General features: G+C 46.5%; 2 protein-coding genes and 1 long non-coding RNA gene across 6 annotated transcripts; 2 read left to right on the top strand and 1 right to left on the bottom strand.

Moving 5' to 3' along the window:
- LOC116359947 (uncharacterized) lies at window positions 1–12,072 on the top strand. Of its 3 annotated transcripts, XM_031814108.1 has the most exons (6): window positions 135–451; window positions 1,060–1,312; window positions 1,543–1,704; window positions 2,548–2,749; window positions 2,872–2,999; window positions 11,749–12,061. In XM_031814108.1, the coding sequence occupies exons 2-5, from the start codon at window positions 1,076–1,078 to the stop codon at window positions 2,982–2,984; spliced, it is 714 nt and encodes a 237-aa protein (XP_031669968.1). In that variant the 5' UTR covers window positions 135–451; window positions 1,060–1,075; the 3' UTR covers window positions 2,985–2,999; window positions 11,749–12,061. The 3 variants fall into 3 exon arrangements, with proteins under 3 accessions (XP_031669966.1, XP_031669967.1, XP_031669968.1); XM_031814107.1 differs by having other exon boundaries at window positions 3–451; window positions 2,548–2,999; window positions 11,749–12,072; XM_031814106.1 differs by lacking the exon at window positions 11,749–12,061 and having other exon boundaries at window positions 1–451; window positions 2,548–3,712.
- On the bottom strand, window positions 4,974–27,863 carry LOC109883946 (ADP-ribosylation factor-like protein 6-interacting protein 1). Of its 2 annotated transcripts, XR_004206828.1 has the most exons (7): window positions 27,678–27,850; window positions 21,024–21,157; window positions 16,002–16,121; window positions 13,897–14,014; window positions 13,309–13,393; window positions 6,026–7,085; window positions 4,976–5,963 (listed from the first exon to the last, which is right to left on the bottom strand). XR_004206828.1 is itself a non-coding variant. In XM_031814109.1 (6 exons), exons 1-6 carry the CDS (start codon window positions 27,711–27,713, stop codon window positions 6,967–6,969), a joined length of 612 nt encoding a protein of 203 aa, XP_031669969.1. In that variant the 5' UTR covers window positions 27,714–27,863; the 3' UTR covers window positions 4,974–6,966. The 2 variants fall into 2 exon arrangements, 1 of the variants encoding a protein (XP_031669969.1); XM_031814109.1 differs by having other exon boundaries at window positions 4,974–7,085; window positions 27,678–27,863.
- Window positions 9,146–10,529, top strand: LOC116359948 (uncharacterized). Its single transcript, XR_004206829.1, has 3 exons — window positions 9,146–9,927; window positions 9,969–10,277; window positions 10,308–10,529. It is a non-coding gene; the product is annotated as an uncharacterized LOC116359948 (long non-coding RNA).
- Window positions 27,864–27,929: the final 66 nt, after the last annotated feature.

Below are 27,929 nucleotides of genomic sequence, written 5' to 3'. Positions count from 1 at the left end.
GAGTGTAAACATATATTCTCAATTTACGCAAGATTACTACTAATAGGCTACCTTTGACTTCCTGCAAAGCAATAGATCTACTTCAACCACTGGAAACTGCACACGCAGGATCCGTCTAACGTTCGCGGGAGGATGAGCACGTCAAGTTCCGTTTTTATAAATGCCTCGTGTGAAAACTGGCGCACTGATGTTCTGGGAGATATTTTGTGGGTATGCAACGTTTCTAAATGAGTCACCTGCGTCTCAATATGACTGAATCCAAGCTACAAATAATAATAATACAAACAAAAACAATCCAGGGACACTCAGGCCGTGATGCTAAAAATTGGTCTCGCCTGTCTTGTAATTCTATATCTATGTTGTTGCTAGAATTGTTTACTTGTATCCATAACAACAGAAGTTCAACAATGAATTAGAACTTCCGATATTGTGCTTCTTGGCTGGAGTTTGGGTGAGTACAAAACATTACCGAGAAGAAGAAGGTCTTTATTAGTTACTGCATGAAGCTATGCCATTACGTTTTCTTCACATGATAACATTTGGTTTAATAAATCATTTCCTTATAACGGCGTATCTTATAATAAAATGAAGGATTTTATGTTTGTCAACAATGGTGGGGACTGTGTTTAGGCTACAAATAGAAAATAAAATGAATAATCACATTATTCTTTATTGCATTGCGATTTATTTCATGAAAATATCGGGCTGTTACTGTACAGACAACCAGGTAGCCTGGGCCCTGGTCTAATGTAGTGCACTATACAGGGAATAGGTTATCATTGGGCCCTGGTCTAATGTAGTGCACTATACAGGGAATAGGTTATCATTGGGCCCTGGTCAATAGTAGTGCACTACACAGGGAATAGGTTATCATTGGGCCCTGGTCAATAGTAGTGCACTATACAGGGAATAGGTTATCATTGGGCTCTGGTCAATAGTAGTGCACTATACAGGGAATAGGTTATCATTGGGCTCTGGTCAAAAGTAGTGCACTATACAGGGAATAGGATACGATTTGGGACTGAACCATGATAGATAAAATGATATGTTGTTTTCCAGGGGACTGACCAGCAGTATGTCTAAGAACCGGGACACAGCTGTGGTGACAGTAGGCTTCGGCCAGGGTAGTAAGGTGGATAGTGTGCCCATGGGCAGCCGGATGACCCACATCCCAGAGGCCTTGACTGGGCAGCGGGGTCCAGGCAAACCCCAGTCTTCAGGCCCGAGGCATGGGCGTCTGATGCACCAGAGCACCCTGTCACTAGGGGACCCACAGGGATCTGGGACCAGCTACACAACCACACACACTCAGGTCAGGACTGTAACACTAGATGGTATTATAGAACTGTACCACGACCACACACACTCAGGACTGTACCACTAGATGGTATTATAGAACTGTACAACAACCACACACACTCAGGACTGTACCACTAGATGGTATTATAGAACTGTACCACGACCACACACACACACCACACACACACACGTGTGTGTCTTTGGCATGACCTGTCCTGAGATCCTCTTCCTGGTTCTCTCCAGAGTTACTGTGGGCGGGAGGCCGATGGCCAACCTCTGGTCTTCTTTCCCCGAGATCCCGCCTACCCCTCCCAGCACACCAGTCAGCTGAACCTGAGTCACACATCCACCAGCCAATCACAGACACACAGCAGAGACATCCATAACCCCAAAGACATCATCCCGGTACGACCAACTCATTCTGAATGGATGGATGAAGGACCGTCAGTTGAGCTTTTTTTCATTCTGTGTTGTCTCAGTGCAACACCTACATTCATGTCGTCACTATAATTGTCAGAGGCAGCTGTCTTCAGTACTTAATGTCACCAGTAGAGGGTGCTGTAGCCTCAGAGGAAGGAAACCACTGAACTGAATAAAATGGAACACCTCTATTCTTCTCCCTCTTTCCCACACCTCTCCATTCTACCAACGACGTCTTCCTCTCCTCATGTCCCCTGTATCTTCCTCCCCTCATGTCCCCTGTATCTTCCTCTCCTCATGTCCCCTGTATCTTCCTCTCCTCATGTCCCCTGTATCTTCCTCTCCTCATGTCCCCTGTATCTTCCTCTCCTCATGTCCCCTGTATCTTCCTCTCCTCATGTCCCCTGTATCTTCCTCTCCTCATGTCCCCTGTATCTTCCTCTCCTCATATCCCCTGTATCTTCCTCTCATGTCCCCTGTATCTTTCTATTTCGCCCCCTGTTCTCCCTCGCTGTCCCCCTAAACCCCTATTCTTATGTTCTCTCTCTGGCCCCTTCTCTATACTTCTACCCCCCCCCCCCCCTTCTCTATACTTCTACCCCCCCCCCCCCCCCCCCCTTCTCTATACTTCTACCCCCCCCCCCCCCCCCCTTCTCTATACTTCTACCCCCCCCCCCCCCCCCCCCCTTCTCTATACTTCTACCCCCTCCTCTATCCTTCTTCTCTCTCTGGCCCCTCTATCCTTCTGCACCTTCTCTCTCTGGCCCCTCTATCCTTCTACCCCCCTCTCGCTCTCCCCATCTCCCCCCTATATCTTTCTCCCTCCAGTTCAATGTTCTTCATAGGCTGGGTCAGAGTAATTGGTCTCGTAATCGTGAGGGCGTGGCCATGAGAGAGGTGACCAATCCCAAGGAGCCCACCCCCTACTGGACGACCTATCGCAGTGAGCACAGGAGTCCTAGCCCCTCTCCCTCACCACACGACCCCACTGGTAGACCCACACTGTGGCATCAACATGATATACTGACAGGTAATACACACTTTGTTTTCTTTCTTACATGTTCTCATGTAAACCCACAGTATCCTGTACGAACCACAGCTGTTTGTGTGCATGCGTTTTGTGTGTGCGCATTGTGTGTGTGTGTGTTTCAGGTGAGACCAGGACTCCAGCAGGTCCAGGTAACCCTAGGAGACAGTCTGGAGAGAGAGTCCTGTGGGCAACACGACGCTGGGAGACGGACTGCTGTTCCCTCCGACTCTACTAAACACACAATTCAACTGTACGTGTACACACACACACACAACTCTGACCCAACTGAGTGAAGTTCAGTCCAAAACCAGTCCACTAACACTCCATCTAGTCAGAACAACTCCCTGCAATAACACTTCAGACTAATAAACCTGCTCCCTGAAGAGCACTGAACTGGCAGATCTGGGCTGAGTGGTACAGCACTGAACTGGCAGATCTGGGCTGAGTGTTACAGCACTGAACTGGCAGATCTGGGCTGAGTGTTACAGCACTGAACTGGCAGATCTGGGCTGAGTGGTACAGCACTGAACTGGCAGATCTGGGCTGAGTGGTACAGCACTGAACTGGCAGATCTGGGCTGAGTGGTACAGCACTGAACTGGCAGATCTGGGCTGAGTGGTACAGCACTGAACTGGCAGATCTGGGCTGAGTGGTACAGCACTGAACTGGCAGATCTGGGCTGAGTGGTACAGCACTGAACTAGAGGGGCTTTTCACTTAATAAAATAACTAATTAATGGGAACTGTGTGAGAGAATGTGTGCATAGGAGACTGAAAGGGTGTGTGTGTGCGCAAGTGAGTCCAGTGCCAGGAGTAGAACAGTACATCTATCTAACCACGTCTGTCTGACAGGACATTTAAAATGGAGGGTTGGCCCTGGGGGGAGGGGGACGGTCAGTACAGTTTCAACACCCCTCCCTCCCTAACATCAACAACATTCAACACCCCTCCCTCCCTCCCTAACGTCAACAACATTCTACACCCCTCCCTCCCTAACATCAACAACATTCAACACCCCTCCCTCCCTCCCTCCCTAACGTCAACAACATTCAACACCCCTCCCTCCCTCCCTAACGTCAACATTCAACACCCCTCCCTCCCTCCCTAACATCAACAACATTCAACACCCCTCCCTCCCTCCCTAACATCAACAACATTCAACACCCCTCCCTCCCTAACATTCAACACCCCTCCCTCCCTCCCTAACATCAACAACACCCCTCCCTCCCTAACATCAACAACATTCAACACCCCTCCCTCCCTCCCTAACATCAACAACATTCAACACCCCTCCCTCTCCTTCCCTAACGTCAACGTTCAACACCCCTCCCTCCCTCCCTAACATCAACAACATTCAACACCCCTCCCTCCCTCCCTAACATCAACAACATTCAACACCCCTCCCTCCCTAACATTCAACACCCCTCCCTCCCTCCCTAACATCAACAACACCCCTCCCTCCCTAACATCAACAACATTCAACACCCCTCCCTCCCTCCCTAACATCAACAACATTCAACACCCCTCCCTCTCCTTCCCTAACGTCAACGTTCAACACCCCTCCCTCCCTCCCTAACATCAACAACATTCAACACCCCTCCCTCCCTAACATCAACAACATTCAACACCCCTCCCTCCCTCCCTAACATCAACAACATTCTACACCCCTCCCTCCCTCCCTAACATCAACAACATTCTACACCCCTCCCTCCCTAACATCAACAACATTCTACACCCCTCCCTCCCTAACATCAACAACATTCAACACCCCTCCCTCCCTCCCTCCCTAACATCAACAACATTCAACACCCCTCCCTCCCTCCCTCCCTAACATCAACAACATTCAACACCCCTCCCTCCCTCCCTCCCTAACATCAACAACATTCAACACCCCTCCCTCCCTCCCTCCCTAACATCAACAACATTCAACACCCCTCCCTCCCTAACATCAACAACATTCTACACCCCTCCCTCCCTCCCTCCCTAACATCAACAACATTCTACACCCCTCCCTCCCTCCCTAACATCAACAACATTCTACACCCCTCCCTCCCTCCCTAACATCAACAACATTCTACACCCCTCCCTCCCTAACATCAACAACATTCTACACCCCTCCCTCCCTAACATCAACAACATTCAACACCCCTCCCTCTCCTTCCCTAACGTCAACGTTCAACACCCGAAGGGTAAACTACGAAGCAGGATCAATGAGCCGCCATCCATGTTCATTTAAATCAGACTTTATTCATTGTTTTGTAGAGAACTCAAACAGATGAAATGGAGGAGAGGAGCAGCGAGATAGTAGGTAAAGAATATAAACACAGACAAGACAGAGAGATAAAAGATAGGAAGAGGATTGGCGTATTTACAATCATCGGCCCCCCGACCAGAGAGAGACAGGGATAGAGAGACAGAAAGGACTCTAGCAGGTCCAGCTAACAGCGTTATTAGTAGATTTCATCAAGCGTTGGATTGTTCACCCACTAACAGGGAACGTGAGCTGGGTTTAGACTGTCGTGAGACAGGGATAGAGGGACAGAAAGGACTCTTAGCAGGTCCAGCTAACAGCGTTATTAGTAGATTTCATCAAGCGTTGGATTGTTCACCCACTAACAGGGAACGTGAGCTGGGTTTAGACTGTCGTGAGACAGGGATAGAGGGACAGAAAGGACTCTAGCAGGTCCAGCTAACAGCGTAACAGCAGTGGGACTAGTAAGGTAAAGATCCCCTGGACTAGACAGTAAGGTCAGGGTAGGGGGCAGGTTACGCTGATCCTAGGTCTGTGCCTCTGAACCAGTGTCGGCTCACACCAGGGCGGTGTCTTAAATAGCACCCTATTCCCTAGATAGTGCACTACACTGTTGCCCTGGGCCTATAGGGCTAGTGCACTACATAAGGAATAGGGTGCCATTTCAGACCCTGAATTATATATTCCAAATGTCACCAGACTAGGCTCGAGTCCCAAATAACACTATTCCCTAGATAGTGCACTACTCTTGACCAAGGCCTATAGGTGTAGTGCACTACATAGGGAATAGGGTGCCACGTGGGAGATGTCACCTAGGTCTGCTTCTCTACTCTAAACTCCAGTTTCTGCTACGGTTTCAGTGCAATCTTAAAAACAGACAGAAGCAGGAATCTGAAAGTTAAAGGAACGATGGCAACAACAACAACAGCGGTGTCCCAGCCTCCTGAAACAATACTGACACTACCTACCATCAGTATGTCCAATAAACTAACCATCCTCTCTGGGAGATGTAATTACTGACACTACCTACCATCAGTATGTCCAATAAACTAACCATCCTCTCTGGGAGATGTAATTACTGACCCCACCTACCATCAGTATGTCCATTAAACTAACCATCCTCTCTGGGAGATGTAATTACTGACCCCACCTACCATCAGTATGTCCATTAAACTAACCATCCTCTCTGGGAGATGTAATTACTGACCCCACCTACCATCAGTATGTCCATTAAACTAACCATCCTCTCTGGGAGATGTAATTACTGACCCCACCTACCATCAGTATGTCCATTAAACTAACCATCCTCTCTGGGAGATGTAATTACTGACCCCACCTACCATCAGTATGTCCATTAAACTAACCATCCTCTCTGGGAGATGTAGTTTTATTATATATTGTATTGTAGTTTTATTATATGTGTGGGGGGAGGGGATAATAATATTGCTAGAGGTTTCTGTAGTCTTTCCTCGGACTTCAAAAGTAATAAGTGACTGGCATCTTAAACACCTCCTTATAGGATCTAGAGACAGACACAGCTGGGGGCCACCTCCATGTGGGGGGGGGGTTCATATGTGTGTGTTGTAATGTTTCAGTGTGGTCTACTCGTGAACTAAAGCCTTGACCGACGTGGCGACTGACTGCATGCGTGGGAGGATAGGTGGAAAAACACTTCCTGTTGAAAAACAAATCCCGCCAGGTGATTGGTTGGTTAGGTGACAGGTCAAGGGGGGAGAGGGCGTGTGTAGAGTTGGTCTGAGCAGACTGAGGAAGTACAGGAAGCACTTCGTTGAAGCTCCTTTTTTAAAAACGTTTGATCTACGGGTTTCTCATTTTCTTCTTCTCCTCTTTCTTCCTACTCGTTCTTCTTCTCCTCTTTCTTCCTACTCGTTCTTCTTCTCCTCTTTCTTCCTACTCGTTCTTCTTCTCCTCTTTCTTCCTACTCGTTCTTCTTCTCCTCTTTCTTCCTACTCGTTCTTCTTCTCCTTCTGTTTCAGCAGTTTGTTGATCTCTCTCTTGGCCATGCCAGCGTACTTGCTTATGACGCCATGCTGGTTCAGACCAGGAAGCAGGAGCAGGAAACTCACTGGGAACAAAGGAAACAGAGTCACTACAGTTGAAATCGGAAGTTTACATACACCGTAGCCAAAAACACTTAAACTCAGTTTCACAATTCCTGACATTTAATCCTAGTAAAAATACCTCGTCTTAGTTAGGATCACCACTTTATGTTAAGAATGTGAAATGTCAGAATAATTAGAAGAGAGAATTATTTATTTCAGCTTTCATTTCTTTCATCACATTCCCAGTTGGTCAGAAGTTTACATACACTCAATTAGTATTTGGTAGCATTGCCTTTAAAATTATTGAACTTGGGTCAAATGTTTTGGGTAGCCTTCCACAAGCTTCCCACAATAAGTTGGGTGAATTTGGGCCCATTCCTCCTGACAGAGCTGGTGTAACTGAGTCAGGTTTGTAGGTCTTCTTGCTCGCGCACATACCTTTTCAGTTCTGCCCACAAATGTTCTATAGGATTGAGGTCAGGGCTTTGTGATGACCACTCCAATACCTCGACTTCGTCCTTAAGCCATTTTGCCACAACTTTGGAAGTATGCTTGGGGTCATTGTCCATTTGGAAGACCCATTTCCAACCAAGCTTCAACTTCCTGACTGACGTCTTGAGATGTTGCTTCAATATATCCACATAATTTCCCCTCATGATGCCATCTATTTTGTTTCTGAGGTCTTGGCTGATTTCTTTTGATTTTCCCATGATGTCAAGCAAAGAGGCACTGATTTTGAAGGTAGGCCTTGAAATACATCCACAGGTACATCTCCAATTGACTCAAATGATGTCAATTAGCCTATCAGAAGCTTCTAAAGCCATGACATCATTTTCTGGAATTTTCCAAGTTGTTTAAAGGCACAGTCAACTTAGTGTATGTAAACTTCTGACCTACTGGAATTGTGACACAGTGAATTATAAGTGAAATAATCTGTCTGTAAACAATTGTTGGAAAAATGACTTGTGTCATGCACAAAGTTGATGTCCTAACAGACTTGCCAAAACTATAGTTTGTTAACAAGAAATGTGTGGACTAACTAAACAGCATACTGCTTAACGGGCTGTTTTCATTAGTTCTTATTGGACAAGCTCAGGTTAGTCCCTCCACCACTGTGCAGTTTGGTTCCTAACGGGTCTATTAAAACAACCTACTCCACGTTCAGTGGAACAATGTCTCACCATTTATAAAACAAGTCGGGATTCTGTAGGAGAGTTTGTCTGGTGAACTGGGTAAAGAGACTAGGTTTGCCTCCCAAAGGGCACCCTATTCCCTATGTAGTGCACTACTTTTGATCAGAACCCTATGGGGTTCCCCTAATAGGGACTGATCCTATGATGTATAACCCTTTCTCTTAGTGGTATTTTACAGTGGCAGGATGACAATGCACTGACTACTGAACAGCTGTCAGCTGGCTATGGGGCCTTGTGCTTGTCTGTTACAGCTACGCAGTCAGACCAATAGTTAGCCAAGGTCTCCGGTGATGTTTGGAATATATAGCTAATGCTGGGTTCCGGTCTGAAATGGCACCCTATTCCCTATATAGTCCACTACCCCTAATAGGCCCTAGTCAAAAGTAGTGCACTATATAGTTAGAATAAGGTGCCAAGCAATACTTGTTGTGTTGGCCTGGTATACAAAGACATGCATGTATAAACCAGGAAACATTTGAGTCAGAATTGGACTTGTGTTGGGAAACATCCATAAACTGACAGGTTGTGTATCCCAAAATGGCATCCTATTCCCCATGTAGTGCACTACTTTTGACCAGAGCCCTATAGAGAATAGGGTGCCATTTGGAACATGTCCAAGGACTTCCGTTACTGTCAACCTTCGTACATCCTTCCTATGTGGTCACTTCTCTAGTGGTGTCAGGTGGCTTTAACGGTCACTGTAATCATTACTATAGCAACAGGAGAAAGCAGGAGAGAGGGCAGCTACAATGTCACACACCAGAATGAATACAACCGATTGTATTTTATTTATTTAACTTGGCAAGTCAGTTAAGAACAAATTCTTATTTACAATGACGGCCTACCGGGGAACAGCGGGTTAACTGCCTTGTTCAGGGGCAGAACGACAGGTTTTTACCTTGTCAGCTCGGGGATTCGATCCAGCAACCTTTCAGTTACTGGCTCAACGCTCTAACCACTAGGATACCTGATTGGACCTAAATACTCCTGCTTGTATTGACCTGATTGGACCTAAATACTCCTGCTTGTATGAACCTGATTGGACCTAAATACTCCTGCTTGTATTGACCTGATTGGACCTAAATACTCCTGCTTGTATTGACCTGATTGGACCTAAATACTCCTGCTTGTATGAACCTGATTGGACCTAAATACTCCTGCTTGTATGAACCTGATTGGACCTAAATACTCCTGCTTGTATTGACCTGATTGGACCTAAATACTCCTGCTTGTATTGACCTGATTGGACCTAAATACTCCTGCTTGTATGAACCTGATTGGACCTAAATACTCCTGCTTGTATGAACCTGATTGTTTGAACTCAGAACACCAGGACTGTGTGAAATAATGCAGCAATGAGTAAGCTACAGTTGTGGGACCTTTTGGCTGAGTTAGCCATTAGCCCAGGTGGGTTTAGTACAGGTTGGCTGAGTTAGCCATCAGCCCAGGTGGGTTTAGTACAGGTAGGTTTAGTACAGGTTGGCTGAGTTAGCCATTAGCCCAGGTGGGTTTAGTACAGGTAGGTTTAGTACAGGTTGGCTGAGTTAGCCATTAGCCCAGGTGGGTTTAGTACAGGTTGGCTGAGTTAGCCATCAGCCCAGGTAGGTTTAGTACAGGTTGGCTGAGTTAGCCATCAGCCCAGGTGGGTTTAGTACAGGTAGGTTTAGTACAGGTTGGCTGAGTTAGCCATCAGCCCAGGTGGGTTTAGTACAGGTTGGCTGAGTTAGCCATCAGCCCAGGTGGGTTTAGTACAGGTAGGTTTAGTACAGGTTGGCTGAGTTAGCCATCAGCCCAGGTGGGTTTAGTACAGGTAGGTTTAGTACAGGTTGGCTGAGTTAGCCATCAGCCCAGGTGGGTTTAGTACAGGTAGGTTTAGTACAGGTTGGCTGAGTTAGCCATCAGCCCAGGTGGGTTTAGTACAGGTAGGTTTAGTACAGGTTGGCTGAGTTAGCCATCAGCCCAGGTGGGTTTAGTACAGGTAGGTTTAGTACAGGTTGGCTGAGTTAGCCATCAGCCCAGTGGGTTTAGTACAGGTAGGTTTAGTACAGGTAGGTTTAGTACAGGTAGGTTTAGTACAGGTAGGTTTAGTACAGGTTGGCTGAGTTAGCCATTAGCCCAGGTGGGTTTAGTACAGGTTGGTACAATGTCTTCAGAAAATATTTATACCCCTGGACTTCTGGGTGAGTCTAAGAGCTGTGAGTCCTTCTGGGTGAGTCTAAGAGCTGTGAGTCCTTCTGGGTGAGTCTAAGAGCTGTGAGTCCTTCTGGGTGAGTCTAAGAGCTGTGAGTCCTTCTGGGTGAGTCTAAGAGCTGTGAGTCCTTCTGGGTGAGTCTAAGAGCTGTGAGTCCTTCTGGGTGAGTCTAAGAGCTGTGAGTCCTTCTGGGTGAGTCTAAGAGCTGTGAGTCCTTCTGGGTGAGTCTAAGAGCTGTGAGTCCTTCTGGGTGAGTCTAAGAGCTGTGAGTCCTTCTGGGTGAGTCTAAGAGCTGTGAGTCCTTCTGGGTGAGTCTAAGAGCTGTGAGTCCTTCTGGGTGAGTCTAAGAGCTGTGAGTCCTTCTGGGTGAGTCTAAGAGCTGTGAGTCCTTCTGGGTGAGTCTAAGAGCTGTGAGTCCTTCTGGGTGAGTCTAAGAGCTGTGAGTCCTTCTGGGTGAGTCTAAGAGCTGTGAGTCCTTCTGGGTGAGTCTAAGAGCTGTGAGTCCTTCTGGGTGAGTCTAAGAGCTGTGAGTCCTTCTGGGTGAGTCTAAGAGCTGTGAGTCCTTCTGGGTGAGTCTAAGAGCTGTGAGTCCTTCTGGGTGAGTCTAAGAGCTGTGAGTCCTTCTGGGTGAGTCTAAGAGCTGTGAGTCCTTCTGGGTGAGTCTAAGAGCTGTGAGTCCTTCTGGGTGAGTCTAAGAGCTGTGAGTCCTTCTGGGTGAGTCTAAGAGCTGTGAGTCCTTCTGGGTGAGTCTAAGAGCTGTGAGTCCTTCTGGGTGAGTCTAAGAGCTGTGAGTCCTTCTGGGTGAGTCTAAGAGCTGTGAGTCCTTCTGGGTGAGTCTAAGAGCTGTGAGTCCTTCTGGGTGAGTCTAAGAGCTGTGAGTCCTTCTGGGTGAGTCTAAGAGCTGTGAGTCCTTCTGGGTGAGTCTAAGAGCTGTGAGTCCTTCTGGGTGAGTCTAAGAGCTGTGAGTCCTTCTGGGTGAGTCTAAGAGCTGTGAGTCCTTCTGGGTGAGTCTAAGAGCTGTGAGTCCTTCTGGGTGAGTCTAAGAGCTGTGAGTCCTTCTGGGTGAGTCTAAGAGCTGTGAGTCCTTCTGGGTGAGTCTAAGAGCTTTACACACCTGGATTCCACAATATTTGCACATTATTCTAATCAAAATTCTTCAAGCTCTGTCAACTTGGTTGTTAATCATTACTAGGCAAACCTTTCAAGTATTGCCATAGACTGTCAAGTAGATTTAAGTCGAAACTGCCACTCGGGAACATTCAACGTCTTCTTATACAGTGTATATTTGGCCTTGTGTTTTAGATTATTGTCCAGCTGAAAGGTGAATTCATCTCACAGTGCCTGTGGTGGAACGCAGACTGAACCAGGTTTTCCTCTAGGATTATGCCTGTACTTCGCTCCTTCAGTTTGTCCCAAACAAACATTAAAAACTTCATATTCAGGACAAAAAGTGAATTGATTTGTCACATTTTTTACAGTATTACTTTAGTGGATTGCTGTGAACAGGATGCATGTTATGGAATATTTTTTCACTCTTTTGTTTAGGTCAGTTTCCTCCTATCACAACCATTAAACTAACGGTTTTAAATATCACCATGGTGAAATCGAGTGGTTTCCTTCCTCTCCGGCAACTGAGTTGCCTGAAGGACGCCTGTATCTTTGTAGTGGCTAGGTGTATTGATACGCCATCCGAAGTGTAGTTAATAACTTCACCATGCTCAAAAAGGGACTATTTGTTGTTGTTTTTAACCATCTACCAATAGGTGCCTTCTTTGCGAGGCATTGTAAAACCTCCCTGGTCCTTGTGGTTGAACCAGTGTTTGACTGAGGGACCTGACAAATAACTTTATGTAATATATGAGGTAGTCATTCTAAAATATGTTAAACCCTATTATTGCACACAGAGTGAGTCCATGCAACTTATTATGTGACTCGTTAAGCACATTTTTAATCCTGAACTTATTTAGGCTTGCAATAACAAAGGGGTTGAATAGTTATTCATTAGTAAAAAAAAGAAAATGAACTTAATTCCACTTTGACATCATGGGGTATAATGTGTTGATCAGAGACACAAAATCTCAATTTAGTCCATTTTAATCCAGTCAAAGGGTGTGAATACAGGTACATCGGTAGGATACAGATGGGTAGGGTACAAGTAGGTAGGGTACAGATGGGTAGGGTACAAGTAGGTAGGGTACAGATGGGTAGGTAGGATACAGGTAGGTAGGTAGGGTACAGATGGGTAGGTAGGGTACAAGTAGGTAGGGTACAGGTACATCGGTAGGGTACAGATGGGTAGGTAGGGTACAGATGGGTAGGTAGGGTACAAGTAGGTAGGGTACAGGTACATCGGTAGGATACAGATGGGTAGGTAGGGTACGGGCACTGTAGGTAGGTAGGGTACAGGTAGGTAGGGTGTCGGTAGGGTACAGGCACTGTAGGTAGGTAGGGTACGGTCACTGTAGGTAGGGTACAGATGGGTTGGTAGGGTACGGACACTGTAGGTAGGTAGGGTACAAGTAGGTAGGTCGGCCGGTAGGGTACAGGTAGGTAGGGTACAGGTAGGTAGGGTGTCGGTAGAGTACAGATAGGTAAGGTAGGTAAGTAGGGTGCATGTAGTTAAGTAGGTAGGGAGGTAAGTACAGTACATGTAGGTAAGTAGGTAGGGAGGTCAGTAGGGTGGTCAGTAGGGTACATGTAGATAAGGTAGGTAGGGTACATGTAGGTAGGGAGGTCAGTAAGGTACATGTAGGTAAGTAGGTAAGGTACAGGTAGGTAAGTAGGTAGGGAGGTCAGTAGGGTACATGTAGATAAGGTAGGTAGGGTACAGGTACAGGCAGGTAGACAGGTGCTGGTACGTACCGATCAGGTAGGTGAGGAAAAGGTTGTGGACTTGCTGTCCCATCCAGGCCACCGTCACCAGACTGCTGATCACCGACGCAAAGTACTGTGGGAAGAAAACCGGCAGTGACATCACTTCCCCGTTCCAAAACAGGCGACAGACCCCGTTCCAAAACAGACAGACCCCGTTCCAAAACAGACGACAGACCCCGTTCCAGAACAAGACGACAGACCCCCGTTCCAGAACAAGACGACAGACCCCCGTTCCAGAACAAGACGACAGACCCCCGTTCCAGAACAAGACGACAGACCCCCGTTCCAGAACAAGACGACAGACCCCCGTTCCAGAACAAGACGACAGACCCCCGTTCTAAAACAGACGACAGACCCCGTTCTAAAACAGACGACAGACCCCGTTCTAAAACAGACGACAGACCCCGTTCTAAAACAGACGACAGACCCCGTTCTAAAACAGACGACAGACCCCGTTCTAAAACAGACGACAGACCCCGTTCTAAAACAGACGACAGACCCCGTTCTAGAACAGACGACAGACCCAAAGTGGGTCTCGGTGTGTGTGTGTGTGTGTGTGTGTGTGTGTGTGTGTACCATCTTGGGCTTCTCCTCCTTGAGCGAGAAGAGTCTTTTCCACCAGCCCAGGATGCGACGCTGAGTCTTCACCAGGTTACCACAGATCTCATGGAAACGCTGCTGCTGCTCTGAAGACCTGGAGAGAGGGAGAAAGAGAGGGGAAGGAGGAGAAAGAGAGGGGAAGGAGGAGAAAGAGAGGGGAAGGAGGAGAAAGAGAGGGGAAGGAGGAGAAAGAGAGGGGAAGGAGGAGAAAGAGAGGGGAAGGAGGAGAAAGAGAGGGGAAGGAGGAGAAAGAGAGGGGAAGGAGGAGAAAGAGAGGGGAAGGAGGAGAAAGAGAGGGGAAGGAGGAGAAAGAGAGGGGAAGGAGGAGAAAGAGAGGGGAAGGAGGAGAAAGAGGGGAAGGAGGAGAAAGAGAGGGGAAGGAGGAGAAAGAGAGGGGAAGGAGGAGAAAGAGAGGGGAAGGAGGAGAAAGAGAGGGGAAGGAGGAGAAAGAGAGGGGAAGGAGGAGAAAGAGAGGGGAAGGAGGAGAAAGAGAGGGGAAGGAGGAGAAAGAGAGGGGAAGGAGGAGAAAGAGAGGGGAAGGAGGAGAAAGAGAGGGGAAGGAGGAGAAAGAGGGGAAGGGAGAGAAGGAAGGAAAAGAGAGGGAGGAGAGTGATATTATTACCATTATATCCAAGACCAGTGGTTTTATTCAGTCAACAACTATCCCTACATCTCTCCATCCATCTGAACAGGAACACTTGATCAGAACCAGCTCAGCAGAATGAGAGGAGTCTATCAGATATCATATGGCCCCATTGATAAGGCAGTTGGGGAAGTGCCCTTCATTTCTGCTGAGCCACAACTACCCATTTCAGGCTCAGGTCAGAACATGGGCTTATGAACCAGCAGAACTCACTGCCAGACACTGAAATAGACCCAGTGTGTGTGTGTGTGTGTGGCTTGTATGTATGCAGGTCCTCTGAGTGAGTATGTATGTATGCATGCGTCTGCAAACCCTGCTCTAAATCCATCTCTCTAATGGGCTACATAGAGATACCTCTAAATCCTCTAATGGGCTACATAGAGATACCTCTAAATCCTCTAATGGGCTACATAGAGATACCTCTAAATCCTCTAATGGGCTACATAGAGATATCTCTAAATCCTCTAATGGGCTACATAGAGATATCTCTAAATCCTCTAATGGGCTACATAGAGATATCTCTAAATCCTCTAATGGGCTACATAGAGATACCTCTAAATCCTCTAATGGGCTACATAGAGATACCTCTAAATCCTCTAATGGGCTACATGGAGGCAAATCTAAATCCAACCCCCTCTCATCTCCTTTCCTTCCAAAGGTCAGAGGACGGCAGGTAGCCTAGCGGTTAAGAGCTCCAACACTAGGAGTACATGTTAGCCGTGTGAGAGTTTGTAGGACAGACCCAAGAGGTTGATTACAGTTGGAACATGCTGGTAACTTTCCTCCTCTCTCTCGTTTGTACATCAGCACTTCTTTAATAACTGTAATTAGAAATGATTTAAGACAACACTGCCTGGATACATTAGATGTACGTCACGCTCAACTAATATCACACCATGTCCCCAAAACCCCTACAAATAAGCCTTACTCCCTGGCAACAACCCTCGTCAACATGCCCTACTCCCTGGCAACAACCCTCGTCAACAAGCCCTACTCCCTGTCAACAACTCTCGTCAACAAGCCCTACTCCCTGGCAACAACCCTCGTCAACAAGCCCTACTCCCTGTCAGCAAGCCCTACTCCCTAGCAACAACCCTCGTCAACAAGCCCTACTCCCTGTCAACAACCCTCGTCAACAAGCCCTACTCCCTGGCAACAACCCTCGTCAACAAGCCCTACTCCCTGGCAACAACCCTCATCAACAAGCCCTACTCCCTGGCAACAACCCTCGTCAACAAGCCCTACTCCCTGTCAACAAGCCCTACTCCCTGGCAACAACCCTCGTCAACAAGCCCTACTCCCTGGCAACCCCTAAAGTTCTGCTGCCCTCCCCCCTAAGCAGACACCCCCATCCTTTCACCCACAGATGATACCAAACTCCTCTGCCCTAGATATACCCCCTCCACCCTGTACCCCAGATATACCCCCAGGCTCTCACCACTTGTTGGATCCGAAGATGCGGGGTGCGAGAGTAGGCACCAGGTAGTCTGACAGACACAGCAGCATGACAGTGCAGGACAGGCCGGTCAGCACCGAGGGGTCCAGGTAGTAGATCATCCTGGGAGGAAGGAGGGGAGGGGGTAGAGGGACAGATGTCTCAATTCCACTGCAAGTCAAAACAAGCGGACACCAGAGAAATTAGGTATTCTTATCAAGGGTTCTGAAAAGCTACATTTACTATAGTGAACAAAAATATAAAAACACAACATGCAACAATTAAAGATTTTACCGAGTTGCTGTTCGAATAAGGAAATCAGTCACTTGAAATAAATTCATTAGGCCCTATGAAATGGCACGACAATGGGCCTCAATCTCATCACAGTCTCTCTGAGCATTCAAATTGCCCGTCCGATAACATGCAATTGTGTTCGTCGTCCGTAGCTTATGCCTGCCCATTACCCCACCTCACAATGTTGACATCAGCAAACCGCTCAACCACACGAAGCCATATACGTGGTCTGCAAATCCGGTTGGACGTACTGCCAAATTCTCTAAAATGACGACTTGGGAAGCGGCTTATGGTAGAGAAATTGACATCACATTCTCTAGTACCAGCTCTAGTGGACACTCCTGCAGTCAGCATGGCAATTGCACACTCCCTCAAAACAAAATGCCACAGATCTCTAGTTGTGACAAAACTACACTTGAGTGGCCTTTTACGTAAAAAAAAGTGCATGTATTACCCATATTCACAAATCACAGATGCAAGTTTTTTTCTGGGCAGAAGTGAAGACAGTAGCCTAGCGTAACTGATTAGTTACACAGGGAGAAGTGAAGACAGCAGATGGGTCGTGCTGTTGAGACAACTGTGCTCCATTGCGAACTCATTAAGAATGCTTATGCTGCAGGGAACTTGATTGATGAGGAACACCGGGATCTTGCTGCCCACAGCAACTCTGTTGTCATGGAAACATTTGTCCTGATCCAAAAAAAGAACTTGCAGACAACTCCATTTGAGTTGGACCAAATGGGACAGTGATCCATTTGAGTTGGACCAAATGGGACAGTGATCCGACAAGTAAGTAGCTAAACTTTACTTTATTGAATGATCTCTGATCATAAACCTCTATGAGCTGGGCGGTTGTGGGTTGTTGTTTTTATACCAGCCTAAACACAGTGGATATATGTTTTCACATTATACCACAATATTTTGTTGGCATATTTGATTAGAATAGGATATATAGGCCTACACATTGAACTGGAAATATCTGGTTTCATATTGACAAAAACAAAAGCAACTGTTCTAAGTACATGACTGCTGCTCCAGATTCTCAAATCCACTTGGTGATGTATAAATGGTGAATCCAGACCGTTCAGACCGGTCTCATACTGCAGCGTTCTGGAGTGGTTCCTCCACACTGAGACACTGGGTCCAGGTGGTCCAGTTCCCTCTCCCATCATACGTGGTAAATGTCATTCCAGACAAATATCCCTCACCTTATGGGGTCTACACTGGTTTTCAGGAAGCAGAAGACTCACACTTGTGAAGTGAAAGTTCCAGGTATGTCCTGCGCCCAAGCCTGTGATGTGTGTGTGTCAGGTACTGTGAAAGTGAAAGTTCCAGGTATACGCCTACACCAGGGGGTTCCTGGGACTATGCATTCCACACTAATACGCCTACACCAGGGGGTTCCTGGGACTATGCATTCCACACTAATACGCCTACACCAGGGGGTTCCTGGGACCATGCATTCCACACTAATAGGCCTACACCAGGGGGTTCCTGGGACCATGTATTCCACACTAATACGCCTTCACCAGGGGGTTCCTGGGACCATGCATTCCACACTAATAGGCCGACACCAGGGGGTTCCTGGGACCATGTATTCCACACTAATACGCCTACACCAGGGGGTTCCTGGGACCATGCATTCCACACTAATAGGCCTACACCAGGGGGTTCCTGGGACCATGCATTCCACACTAATACGCCTACACCAGGGGGTTCCTGGGACCATGCATTCCACGCTAATAGGCCTACACCAGGGGGTTCCTGGGACCATGCAAGGCTATAGAGTTGTTAAAAGCATGAAATGTTGCCATGCAAATAAACAATGGCTAGCCAACACAGACATTATAGATTGATAAGTAGACAAGATACTAAATAATTTAAATGCAAATCCTTTTATTTTAATTCTGTGTATTCTGCAATGTAAGATGACACAATTACTATCTGTGATCTCCTTCAACCCCGTGTCATAAAGACAGGACACATCTGCTAACTGGCTGTCTACATGATATGGTGCAATGGTTACAACACAATAAGATCCTCTCAAACTGCAATGAAGAAACTACATACCTCAGCAGCACCCTCCATTTTGGAGCAACACCATATCCAGCCCACGAGAATACAGAAGCTAGAGCTGTCAGAGTTCTATGTGTTCCCCCCACACGAGAATACAGAAGCTAGAGCTGTCAGAGTTCTATGTGTTCCCCCCACACGAGAATACAGAAGCTAGAGCTGTCAGAGTTCTATGTGTTCCCCCCACACGAGAATACAGAAGCTAGAGCTGTCAGAGTTCTATGTGTTCCCCCCACACGAGAATACAGAAGCTAGAGCTGTCAGAGTTCTATGTGTTCCCCCCACACGAGAATACAGAAGCAGGAGCTGTCAGAGTTCTATGTGTTCCCCCCACACGAGAATACAGAAGCTAGAGCTGTCAGAGTTCTATGTTTTCCCCCCAGCATTTCAGTTTTTTTTTGTCATCGTCGTTGATGAAGTGCTTAGGCTACTACACACATCTGTATCGGTCTCTTTCAAAAGGAAAACAGTGACATTTTGTTCCTTCTTAAAGCCACGGACTGAAAACACACATGCACAGTTGTTACCCATCTCCAATGTTATTGCAGTCGGCCATATAAAATAATACCGATCACTTTAGGTGGAAAATAACACATTTCCTGTCTCAAAACCTATAATACTTTTGATTTTATATATATATATATATATATAAAAATTATCATTTGGCCAAATGCTTTCAATAAAACAAAAGAATTGGTCAACAATTCCCAGGTTTCTCAATCGCTCTGACTAATGGAGCAGAGCTAGTGCACAACAAAACGCCACGAGTCACATGACCCTTTTATTTTGGTCGCTTTCCAGTTCTAGACGCCAGGGGGAGAAGGCAAAGTCCACCTAACTAGTCAATGTATGGAATCACTTGGGAAATGTAGAATTTTAGGTTAACTTACCCTTTAAAAACGGCAAAATATCTCAAGACTCATGACAAAATGTGTATGTAGAAAACCATGAAACTGCAAATTTCTCTGCCCCATAGCAAAATGTGATGTTAGGAAGTTAGCAAAATGTTTATGTAGAATAGCACGCCCCATAGCAAAATGTGTTGATGCAGGAAGTTATCAGAATATGTTAATGTAGGAAGTTAGCTGGCTTCCTGCATCAACACATTATGCTATGGGGCAGAGAAATACGCACTTAGGGAGCCTTTCACTTATACTGCGTCTTCAAAATACCCCAAGAGATGCATAATGTGTCAAACTGTGGAACTGCAGGAAATGCATTTTAACATGCGAAAACAGGACCTGGAGCTGCTTGCTTGTCAAGAAATATAACATCCCTTATTGATTAAATTGATCTAAATATTTATTACATGCTTTATTTAACCAGGAAAGTCAGTTAAGAACACATTCTTATTTTCAATGACGGCCTAGGAACCGTGTGTTAACTGCCTTGTTCAGGGGCAGAACGACAGATCTTTGTCCCTTGTCAGCTCGGGGGATTCGATCCAGCAACCTTTCAGTTCCTGGCCCAACGCTCTAACCACTAGGCTACCCTGCCACCTCAATATCAACTGTATGGTGGCAAGAGCACACAACTGCTTCCACAGCTGAGTGCCGTGTGGAAAGAGATGTGTTCCAATGAGCCCAGTCACTGGACAACACATCAAAATGCAATCTGGGAAAAGACAACAGTTTTGATGGTAATGATTGAAAAAAAGAGGATCCAAGCTACCCACTGCTGTATGATCTATTCCTCAACTGCAATTGGCAGTGTTGCACATTTAGGAGTGTCCGGCATGACAAAGGAAACACATGGGCCATTCGAAAGCATAAACGGTAGGCCTACATTCTCTTGAACAATGTACACAGTTAAACTATTTATAAAGCTTCAAAAAATTATCTGATGATAATTCGGTCAACAAGCTGCCTCATGCTACAGAAACAGGGGATTGGGCTCCTGTCTTGTGCTGTTCTGGTTCGTACCAGGCTACTTAACTAAACTCCGTCTCTGTGTGGGCGTGCCTGTCCATCGTGTGTCTGTCTTCTCTCTGTGTGGTGTTCTGTGATAACGCTGACTGTAACCCCCTGCTGGAGCCACCATGCTGATTGTGATTACCCATGATTAAAATTCTGCCTAAATAACTTTCTCCTGTGATCTCGCCCACGAGCCTGGAGTCGTCACTTGGTACTGGCACGGTGTGCTACTGGCAAATTTACCTGAATGTCAAGCCCTGGTGTGTGTGTGTGTGTGTGAGACAGGACAGCTGTGTGTGACAAGACAGCTGTGTGTGAGAGTGTGTGACAGGACAGCTGTGTGTGAGTGTGTGTGACAGGACAGCTGTGTGTGAGTGTGTGTGACAGGACAGCTGTGTGTGAGTGTGTGTGACAGGACAGCTGTGTGTGAGTGTGTGTGACAGGACAGCTGTGTGTGAGTGTGTGTGACAGGACAGCTGTGTGTGAGTGTGTGTGACAGGACAGCTGTGTGTGAGTGTGTGTGACAGGACAGCTGTGTGTGAGAGTGTGTGACAGGACAGCTGTGTGTGAGAGTGTGTGACAGGACAGCTGTGTGTGAGAGTGTGTGACAGGACAGCTGTGTGTGAGAGTGTGTGACAGGACAGCTGTGTGTGAGAGTGTGTGACAGGACGAATGTGTGTAACGTGTGTGTGTGTGAGAGCGTGACAGGACAGATGTATGCATCGTGTGTGTGAGTACTACTCACATGAAGACCAGTGTGGTGGCTGCCATCAGGGCTCCAGGGAACCATGGTTTCTTCCAGCGCAGGACCTGGTCCCCAGCCAGGATCACCTCTCCCCAGCCCTGCAGCTGCTCCTCCAGCTGGGCCGTCTCCTGGGCCTGGAACACAGACACCGACCGAGACACACGCCAGAGACAGAGGTTAGGAAGTAGCCTTGGACGAGCCAGAACGGTCCATGAGACAGGAGCCCATCTCCTGTTTCTGAAGAGTGAGGCAGCTTGATCTACCAGTACACCTCCTGGACAGGACACTAGTCTATTGCAGAGCCAGGTGTTAACCTCCTGGACAGGACACTAGTCTATTGCAGAGCCAGGTGTTGAGCGTTGTTTAAATACATACACAAATCCCCGGCTCCCAACATGGCAAAGTAGCAATTTGACCAGTGTGATTAATTTTTAATTCACCTTTATTTAACCAGGTAGGTTAGTTGAGAACACCTTTATTTAACCAGGTAGGCCAGTTGAAAACAAGTTCTCATTTACAACTGCGACATGGCCAAGATAAAGCAAAGCAGTGCGACAAAAACAACAGTTACACATGGGATAAACAAACGTAAAGTCAATAACACAACAGAAAATCTACATACAGTGTGTGCAAATGGAGTAAGGAGGTAAGGCAATAAATAGGCCACAGCAGTAGTTCCTCCCCCCCCAAGGTGTGTGAAAACGCAGCCTGATAACGGTTCAGGTTGACAAGGACTCAAGATGCACTGGTGCACTCAGAAGAAAAGACATCTAACTCTCAGTCCAGACAACGCTGAACTCCAATTCACATATAGTTAACAGTTTAGCCTGTTCATCTAAGGAGCTAGCCTGAGTCCCAAATGGCACTCTATTCCCTATAGGACTCTGGTCAATGAAGTGCACTATATAGGGACTAGCGTGCCATTTGGACGCAAACAGACTGCACCACAGAAATACCACTGTTTAATGGCTTGCTAATACCTTAAGCCCTGCTGACTTCCAAACATCCCTCTACTACTATCAGTTGGCGGCTGAGCAGAGCCACAGGGCCGAAGGGTTGAGGAAAACAGAGGTGTCATTGTGAATGGACTGGGAAGTGAAATAATGCCACGTTGTGCTGGCACCACAAACACCCGTCTTCATACAGACATCTCTATTCCAAGGGCACTAAAAACACCATGTCGTCTCATGACCCACAGCCAGCCAGGAAAAGGCATAGCTATTAACGTTACAGACTTGTTTTGCCACACAGATCATCATCGTGATCCATCCTAGTTGTCAGTTGATCCTCTGTGGTAGGTTTGTTCGGTGGATGAATGTAATCAACGATAGACAAAGCCTGACTGCCGCATCTGAGAGCTGTCGTTAAGCTGACAAAGGACGATTTAACTGAAGACAGTTTCAACCAGATTCTAGAGTTCCATCACTGTTCTAGAACAGCGGTTCCCAAACCTTCTCCCACTCAGGCTCCCCTTGCCAGCATTGGGGAGCACCCCCCTGCATATCTATTTCTATGGCCACAAACTGTTTTACGCCCCTCTTGTTGCTAGACAATTTATTTTTGCAGGTTTAAAAAGCATATTTCCTGCAGTTCTACAAAACAAATTGTGGTGTACTGAGAAAATTCAGTTTTGAAGCCAATTTTCTTTCAATTCCATACATTTTGCCATGGCTAATGTGTATTCATGTGATATTTGAGTGACTAACATTACTACAAAATCTATTAGCAACAAAAAAAAATGCCAACGTGGGCTAGTTGATCAGGACATTAGTTATAAGTTATAAGCGGCAGGTAACCCAGTAGTTAGAGTGTTGGGCCAGTAACTGAAAAGGTTGCTGGATCGAATCCCTGAGCTGACAAGGTAAAAATCTGTCATTCTACCCCTGAACAAGGCAGTTAAACCCACTGTTCCCAGTAGGCTGTCATTGTAAACAAGAATTTGTTCTTTAACTGACATGCCTAGTTAAATAAAGGTTATAAAATAAATATCTCAATGACTGACAATAGAAAAACTGCTGCACTACCCAATTTCAAAACAGTCCAGATTAACCTGGACCGAGTTTCAGGTTGGGAACCAAACTGCTCGAGAATGTAGTGAAATACAGATCAATTAAAGAGGGCGCTACGACTGTGATCACGCTCTCCGTAGCCGATGTGAGCAAGACCTATACAACAGGTCAACCTTCACAAGGCCCTGGTGCTACGACTGTGATCACGCTCTCCGTAGCCGATGTGAGCAAGACGTATACAACAGGTCAACCTTCACAAGGCCCTGGTGCTACGACTGTGATCACGCTCTCCGTAGCCGATGTGAGCAAGACCTATACAACAGGTCAACCTTCACAAGGCCGGATTACCAGGACGTGTACTCAGAGGATGCAAGGACCAACTGACAAGTGTCTCCACTGACATTTTCAACCTCTCCCTGCCCGAGTCTGTAATAGCTACACGTTTCAAGCAGACCACCATAGTACCTGTGCCTAAGAAAGCGAAGGTAACCTGCCTAAATGATTACCACCCCGTAGCGCTCATGTAGGTAGCCATGAAGTGCTTTGAAAGGCTGGTCAAGGCTCACAACACCATCATCCCAGAAACCCTAGAACCACAATGCACATAACACCCCAACAGATCCACAGATGATTGCACTGCACACTGCCTTTTCACACCTGGACAAAAGGAACACCTATGTGAGAATGATGCACAATGCCCTAACCCATCTGGACAAGAGGAATACCTATGTGAGAATGCTGTTTATCGACTACAGCTCAGCATTTAACACCATAGTACCCTCCAAACTCGTCATCAAGCTCGAGACCCTGGGTCTCGACCCAGTCCTGTGCAACTGGGTCCTGGGCCGCCCCAGGTGGTGAGGGTAGGTAACAACATCTCCACCCTCAACACTGGGGCCCCACAAGGGTGCGTTCTCAGCCCCCTCCTGTACTCCCTGTTCACCCACGACTGAGTGGCCATGCATGCCTCCAACTCAATCATCAAGTTTGCAGACGACACTACAGTGGTAGGCTTCATTACCAACAACGAGACGGCCTACAGGGAGGAGGTGAGGGCCCTCGGAGTGTGATGTCAGGAAAATAACCTCACACTCAACATCAACAAAATTAAAAAGGAGATGATCGTGGACTTCAGGAAACAGCAGAGGGAGCACCCCCCTATCCACATCGACGGGACAGTAGTGGAGAGGGAAGAAAGTTATAAGTTCCTCGGCATACACATCAAAATGAAATGGTCCAACCACACAGACAGCGTGGTGAAGAAGGAGCAGCAGCGCCTCTTCAACTTCAGGAGGCTGAAGATACTCGGCTTGTCACCAAAAACACTCACAAACTTCTACAGATGCACAATCGAGAGCATCCTGGCGGGCTGTATCACCGCCTGTTACGGCAACTGCTCCGCCCATAACCGTAAGGCTCTCCAGAGGGTAGTGAGGTCTGCACAATGCATCATCGGGGGCAAACTACCTGCCCTCCAGGACACCTACACCACCTGATGTCACAGGAAGGCCATAAAGATCATCAAGGACAACAACCACCCGAGCCACTGCCTGTTCCTCCCACTATCATCCAGAAGGCGAGGTCAGTACAGGTGCATCAAAGCAGGGACCGAGAGACTGAAAAACAGCTTCTATCTCAAGACCATTACTGTTAAACAGCCATCACTAACATCGAGTGGCTGCTGCCAACACACTGACTCAACTCCAGCCACTTTAATAATGGAAAAATTGATGTAATAAATGTATCACTATCCACTTTAAACAATGCCACATCATATAATGTTAACATACCCTACATTACTCATCTCATATGTATATACTGTACTCTATACCATCTACTGCATCTTGCAATCTTGATGTAATGTATCACTAGCCACTTTAAACAATGCCACTTATGTTTACATACCCTACATTACTCAACTCATATGTATATACTGTACTCTATACCATCCACTGCATCTTGCCTATGCCACTCTATACCATCACTCATTCATATATATTTTTTTTACGTACATATTCTTATTCATTCCTTTACACTTGTGTGTATAAGGTAATTGTTCTGAAATTGTTAGGTTGGACATTACTGCATTGTCAGAACTAGAAGCACAAGCATTTCGCAACACTCGCATTAACATCTGCTAACCATGTGTATGTGACAAACTACAGCTCAACACCATAGTGCCCACGAAGCGCATCACTAGGCTAAGGACCCTGGGACTAAACACCTCCCTCGGCAACTGGATCCTGTACTTCCTGACAGGTCACCCCCAGGTTGTAAGGCTAGGCAACAATACATCTGCCACGTTGATCCTCAACACGGGGGCCCCTCAGGGGTACGTGTTTATTCCCCTCCCGGTTTCCCTGTTCACCCACGACTGCGTGGCCAAGCACGATTCCAGCACCATCATTAAGTTTGCTAACAACACAAGTGGCAGGCCTGATCACCGACAATGAGAGCCTATAGGGAGGAGGTCAGAGACCTGGCAGTGTGGTGCCAGGACAACAACCTCTCCCTCAATGTGAGCATGACAAATGAGCTGATCGTGGACTACAGGAAAAGTAGGACCGAACACGCCCCCATTCACATCGACGGGGCTGTAGTGGAGCAGATTGAGAGCTTCAAGTTCCTTGGTGCCCACATCACCAACAAACTATCATAGTCCAAACACACCAAGACAGTCCTGAAGAGGGCACAACAATGCCTTTTCCCCCTCAGGAGACTGAAAAGATTTGGCATGGGTCCCCAGATCCTCAAGATCTGCTGCACCATCGTGAGCATGGTGACTGGTTGCATCACTGCCTGGTATGGCAACTGCTCGGCATCCAACCGTAAGGCGCTACAGAGGGTAGCGCGCACGACCCAGTACGTCACTGGGGACAAGCTTCCTGGCATCCAGGACCTATATACTAGGCGGTGTCAGAGGAAGGCCCTCCCTCTACAGTCATCCAAGTAATAGACTGCATTGTTGGTTTTAGGGCTTGTAAGTAGTTCTCTTTAGCCCATGTCATTATGAATCACAGAATGAATCATTAGATTGTTCTCTACAAGATTACAAATGTAATATGCTTGTACTTAATTAACAGTGTCGATTAAATGAGAACGTTAGTTTGTTGTGACCTTCGCTAGTTTAGATCGCCCAGCTCTAGGATACATCTCGTCCATGTTTCGGGATTTGTAGATGGTAACATTAGGAGGCGTTTCTGTGCTTTGGATGACTGATACCCTCATCATTTTCATCTTCCAGATCAGTGGCTTTCTATTCCTCTAACCCCAATCAATCAATGTTGCAAGGGGCCGTTTCTATGGCAATTTATACAACGGGCGGATCAGATCCTGATTGGTTAAAACGGCATTCCAGCCTGTGTCTACCTCACAAATTACCACCTGCTAAATCTTCGACGTTAAAATGCTTATTTGTATCGGGACTATACATTGTGGAAGGATGAAATTGTATGAATAAATTAATCAAGATAACGTTAATGAAAATATGTCAATAATTATTTGAATATGTTCCTAACCCGTTGTATAAATGCCCTCGAAGGCGGTGTTTGGAGGAAAGTATTGGACTCTGACAGGGGGAGATTTGCGGCACACCACCTGCCCTCGACTACAAGCATTTCGCTATCGTCGCAATAACATCTGCTAACCATGTGTATGTGACCAATAAAATGTGATTTTATCTCGGGCCTAACACCACCAGTGCAAATATATCCTTCAAACATAGTCTTCTCGGTCATTATCATTCAATTTAAAAAAGGTTAGCCTCAGAACTGCACAATGAAAACTGGAACTTTTTCTGGGAAGGGTATATACACTGAAATTCAGTCTTAACGTTCATTAATATATTAGGCTCAATTTTGTTTTGTATTCCCCGGATTTCGTTTAGAACAGGTCAGTGTTATTACACCATCTAGGTTACCAGTCGACGTTCAAATGTATCGCCGTTCAGCCCTCGGTCCGAGCAGCGACCACTTCTGACCATGGTCTTAATTACACTAGTCACTCTAACCATGCTTAATTATTGAGTAAATCGTTTAACTTCTACACCAAATATATAGTCAGTCATCTTTCGGTGACTAATCAAATAGTTAAGGTAACGCACATTTGGTAATTTCAAAGGGGATGTTAAATAAATGTCACAAGATCCAAATTAGCCAGACATGGGCTCTCTCGACTTGTCAGCTGAACGTGTCACATTTAAAATAACCTTACGGACAGCCGCTGTGTTGGCTCGCCAGCCAAATAAACACAGCTAGCTACAAAAACACCTTTCACCAATTAGCCGTATCATGCGAGAACAGCTAGTTAGCCGAGCAATAATGTTAGCTATAAGGCCAATATTAGACTGCATAACGTTAATTGTTAGTGTAGATAATGTTAACGGCCTATGTAAAATGATACATAGGCCGTCTAACAAACCATGTATTGTTATGGCTTGGTTAATTTGCTCAGATTAATGATTCAATTTGTTTGGCCACGGTTTTCGTTTTCACTAATCCTCCTTCGCTAGCATAGCTGGTTAATTGTTCGCATTTCGAAGGCCGTTGACAAGCGAACGACAGCAGTCAAGCAACACCACGACGTTAACGTTACCTAATTCAGGAACAAAAGCTTGTCAAGTCGAAAGTGGGATAACGTTACTTACGAGTACGTTGGCGCTTTTGTTGTCTCCCTCTGCCATAGCTAGCGGTTGTTTAAGTTTTCGGTGGTTTTAAAGGCAAATTTAAAACGACCCAGGGGCGCAGCAGACCCTTCCCTCTCTTCTTTGTGGATTTTGCAGTTCACAAACCAACCGTTGGATGCCCGGCAGGATGGACTTACGAACAACGTCATGGCTAAAGGCTTTATGGGTAATGTAGTTCACGCCCCTTTCCTCGGCATTGCCCAAAATAAAATT

The sequence above is a fragment of the Oncorhynchus kisutch genome, unplaced genomic scaffold (assembly GCF_002021735.2).
Source record: "Oncorhynchus kisutch isolate 150728-3 unplaced genomic scaffold, Okis_V2 Okis06b-Okis10b_hom, whole genome shotgun sequence".
Lineage (NCBI taxonomy): Eukaryota > Metazoa > Chordata > Actinopteri > Salmoniformes > Salmonidae > Oncorhynchus > Oncorhynchus kisutch.
The sequence above is the reverse complement of the archived record's forward strand: the minus strand, read 5'-3'. Positions and strand labels throughout refer to the sequence as shown.

Coding starts and splice junctions, on each gene's coding strand:
- LOC109883946 (XM_031814109.1), bottom strand. CDS start 27,713: ATGGCAGAGGGAGACAACAAAAGCGCCAACGTACTC. Junction 14,015..16,001: donor ATCTTCGGATCCAACAAGTG/GTGAGAGCCTGG, acceptor CCCTCTCTCCAG/GTCTTCAGAGCAGCAGCAGC. Junction 7,086..13,308: donor TTTCCTCACCTACCTGATCG/GTACGTACCAGC, acceptor CTTTGTTCCCAG/TGAGTTTCCTGCTCCTGCTT.
- LOC116359947 (XM_031814106.1), top strand. CDS start 1,076: ATGTCTAAGAACCGGGACACAGCTGTGGTGACAGTAGGCTTCGGCCAG. Junction 1,313..1,542: donor ACACAACCACACACACTCAG/GTCAGGACTGTA, acceptor GGTTCTCTCCAG/AGTTACTGTGGGCGGGAGGC. Junction 1,705..2,547: donor ACCCCAAAGACATCATCCCG/GTACGACCAACT, acceptor TTCTCCCTCCAG/TTCAATGTTCTTCATAGGCT.